A 4,244-nucleotide genomic window follows, 5' to 3' on the forward strand; every position below is an offset into this window, starting at 1 on the left:
TTTCCTGATGATGACAATGATGATAAATTTGGCTGTACAATATGACCCTCGATTTGATTACACACCTGGATCTTTTGATAGAGTCCCATGGAAGTCCATTTTCCTTGCAATTTTCCTGCTCTTCCTTGGATGTGTACTTCTCTCTCTATCATTCTTTATCTTCACTGGTCACATGGGAGGAGAGAAGTCCCAAGCTTATGGTCTCTTAGCTCTCGGAAATCATTACCCTTCATGCCCGGGTATGTTGAAACTCAATGAGCGATTGGATTACATAAATATTTACCAATGACCATGATGAAGACTATGATTAGTTAATCGTTTGTTTATATCTTTGGAAATTTTCACATGTTCCATTCTTTATGTTGCGAGTTAAATGTTTCTGTAGAACTAAGGAACGAAAGGTGAACCAAAGGTTCTTGGCTTTTCTCGAGGTTTATCAGATTAATGAATAAAAAGGAAGTGCAAACAGATTTAGAACTGTTGATTAGAACCACCTTTAATAACAAAGTGAATAAGAGAAGTTGATAGTTTTTTCAATAAAATGGTACAATCACATGCAAGGCTAGTTTAGACTGTTATTTGTTAAAATGTGTTGTTAGAGGAATTTGATGATTCATATTTTGCTATATAGGCATTGCTCAACATGCTGACTGTCATTCATGTTGTAATTAACGTAGTTAATGCCATGAGTCCAAAAGGATGCGCACTGAAGTGATGCTGTCTTAGGTTGATCAAACTTCCTATTGCTTGTCATTAAGCATAATGAATTTCCTCTCTTTCGTTTTGTGCAAAATGATTTTCATGTAGTGCTCATTATTAGTTTGTGTATGTTAGATCAACCTTGTATTGTCTGTGACATCTCTCTCGTTTTTGTGGTCCACAACCTTCAGCTCACTGGGATGTAGAAGTTAGTTGGTGTTGACTTCACTTGAATGCTCCCGAACCTATTCCCTGGGCGGTGAAACAAACTCAACAGATGTACCCACAAACCTTGATGACGCGAGTTTAGTATTAAATTTCTGCGAGACTGCAGCTCCTCTTGCAAATAGAATAACGCTCACTATTAAGGATCCTATGCTGCGTGCATTAATTGGGTCTTCCATCAGCTGTGACATCTCTCTCTCGTTTTGTGGTCCAGTTTGTTGTGCCGTCCACACTTCTTCTTATGCTGCACTGGGATCCACTTGAATGAATACCCACATCTTGGTCTTTAAACTGAAACGCCGAGGTTTAAGTCTAACTGAGACACCTAAATTATTAAGAACAATGAGCTCTCTTGCAATAGAATAACCAGAAACAATCAGTTGGGTAATATGGATCATTAGGTTTCTATGCTGCAGTGCATTAATTGGGTCTCCATCCATGTAATGATAACTTCTTTATTGTTGCTGTTCTGTCATAGCAATGCACTTGATAACTACAGAAGAAATTGTCTGATATGGTCCATGTCTAAAAAATTATGAAAGATATTCCATCATGTTTTATAGAAGCCTGTAAAGCTTGTGGAACTTGAGGGTGCACTCTCTTTATTGCTTCTGTGATGCTGATTTACCAGAATGGCACAGCATTGCTGCAATTTAGGCTTGCAATTGAAGAAATAAAATAAGCTAAAGATGCGGTAACTGGCCCAAAAATTTTCAGATCGCTCCCCTGTTTCAGCCATGATGTTCTAGATTAACATGTGAATAGTTTCTTGGGTGGGGGGGGGGCTGCAAGGAATTTTTTTTCCAGTCCTTCAATAAATTTAGATTTTTAGCCTTAAAATAGAAAATTTTAAATTTGCCCCCATAAAATCTTTTTCTTTGATTTGGCCCTCCAAGTGCTAAAATTCCTTGCTCCGCCATGGGGTGGCATGGGGGGCGGGGGGGCCCCTGGAAGGGAAATTTTTTCTTCCCAGCCTTCTTCAATAAATTTTTTTAGCTTAAAAATAGAAATTTTAAATTTTGCCCCCATAAATGTTTTCTTTGATTTTGGCCCTCGTCAAGCTAAAATTGCTAGGCCCCGCCCCTGCGGCTACAGTGGAATCCTACAAACCATTAATTACTTGCAATTTCTCCATGAAGCTACTTTTACATGATGATGTTTGTGTATTGCTTTTGAATTCCTTCTTTGAAATATGGACAGGATTTGATGGGCGATCACTTACCTGCCTTTATTGTATTCTGTAATTAGGATATGAACTTGTGTGCCTTTGTTTGGTGAATTTTGTAGAGGTCTATTGTTGTGAATTGACTTCTGCTGATTCAGTTTTCTACAGACACTGACCAAGTTTCCTTTAGCTTTTATTTGAACATACTGCAATACATAGCAATATATATATATATTATATTGCTCTAATAGAGAGCAATGGTATTTTAGACTTCTTGAAATGACAATACTTTAATTGCCTTTTTTTGTGGGGGAAGGATGGCATGGTTGGGGTTGGTGCTCAATAACAACTAAATGAAGCACCTTTTCCATTTGGCTTCCTGCCTTTTATACTGTATAGAAATTTGTTACGTATCATGATGCTATAGGGTGCTCCTGTTTATGGAGTGAAACTACATCCATCCTTTTCGATTGCTGAACTTCTGTGAAATTAATAATAAATGCATTGAGTATATTTAGAACATCTGAACTATAGTTCATAAGTTCATTAAATGGAAGGCTATTAAATTCCACAATCAAGAAAAAACTGAAAAACCATCAATCATATTGCTTTGTTTTTGTTGTTATGGAAGTTAACACCTTGTATTTATTGCTGCTAATCACACAGATATTCGTATGTTGGGTAAATCTATATACATGTTGTAGAAGAAAGCCTATCCTGGCCATAAAAAACAGGTTGCTTGTCTTAACCGAGGGCACACCGGGGGATTTTAGAGTAGGAAGCTAGAAAGATTTAGTCATTCATCAAATTCAGAAATCGTGATGGATTTTCTAGCATTATGAACAATTAGTTTTATAGAAGATTGGCCACCTAAAATTGGGAGAATGAGTGTCTAGGATTTGCTCAGTAGATGTGGAGGATATGTGAAATTGGACTGACATGAAGTAGTTTTAATAAATACGGAGTTTTCAGCTCCTTTTCTTTTTGAAACAATAGTAATTTAAACGACACATGGGATTTTTATTGAGCTATCATGAAATTTATAAGCATGGTGTTTTTGAGGTTGTTTGTATCCATTATGGACTCGCTATGGCAATTGCCTTTTTGTGGAACTCCATTTGTGCTCCAAGTTGCGTTTATTTTTTGAGCTCATAATCCAAATTACATGAAACCATATTTCCAATTCAACCAATCTGTTTCCATATGATTTTTCTATGACATGCTCTTATATGTTTCATGACCTGTTTCAACTGACCAGCTGCTAATTGACCTTTGTTGTGGTTGCAGGCTTTTACGAAACTCGGATAGCATATTATTCATGGAGGGGTGCTAAGGGATATCAGTTTGCTTCTATCCCAAAATATTAGATGTGTGCCTCAGTTAAGTTTGCCTTAGCAGCAAAAACTAGGTTATGTTGTTGACGAAGTGATTTACAATCTGGTGTACAGAATCACATGCTTCTGTGTTTCTTTTTCTGTTATCCTAAGCTTCTGTATTTCCAAGCATCAAGATGTTGGTACTCATTTTTGTAAATTTTCCTTCCTCGAGACTGATTGTTTTGTGATTTCTTTTTGTAGTCAACGAAATAAAGATTGATTCTTGCTCATATCATGTGTTGATAAAGGATTATATTTGATTCTATTGCTCGACCAATAGTAGTTCTGTTATGTGGAAAGAAAGGATTATAAACAGTTAATATTTTATTTTTTCTACCAAAGGGGTATGGTGAACATATTATTTCCCATGAATGCTGTGCATTGTTTAGTTGGACATTGTTAATGCCTAATGTATATACTTTGACTAATGCTACTGCGACTCGAGTAAATTGCTCGTGTTCTGAATGGAGGGCACTGGCTTCTCAAATTAGATTTTTGCCCTGGGCAAAGCAATTTACTCCCGAAAATGTTGTTTGGTCCTGAGCATATCATAGATAAGCAAATTACTGGGTTTTCTTTGTCAATTTAAAGAGCCAGTATTTGAAAACCTAGACGACGGACATCAATAAGGTTATAGATTAAATGAATACAGTTGAACGAGGTAAGGTTAACGAAGTTGTAATATCACAATCAATGAGTCCCAGTCCTACGCTACAATCACATTAAGTTATATTGTTTGCTGGTCATTTTTCACCTGAGATATCCTGGGAAAAAAAATA

General features: G+C 36.5%; 1 protein-coding gene across 1 annotated transcript; it reads left to right on the forward strand.

The window, feature by feature from the left end:
* Window positions 1–3,695, forward strand: LOC118053148 (uncharacterized; the record flags this gene model as incomplete). Its single annotated transcript, XM_035064303.2, is given in 3 exon segments — window positions 1–33; window positions 35–239; window positions 3,377–3,695. Coding segments are annotated over 3 exon segments (318 nt in total), but the record flags the coding sequence as incomplete, so codon positions are not given.
* Between the last annotated feature and the right edge of the window lie 549 nt (window positions 3,696–4,244).

Source organism: Populus alba, chromosome 6 (genome assembly GCF_005239225.2).
Source record: "Populus alba chromosome 6, ASM523922v2, whole genome shotgun sequence".
Taxonomy (NCBI): domain Eukaryota; kingdom Viridiplantae; phylum Streptophyta; class Magnoliopsida; order Malpighiales; family Salicaceae; genus Populus; species Populus alba.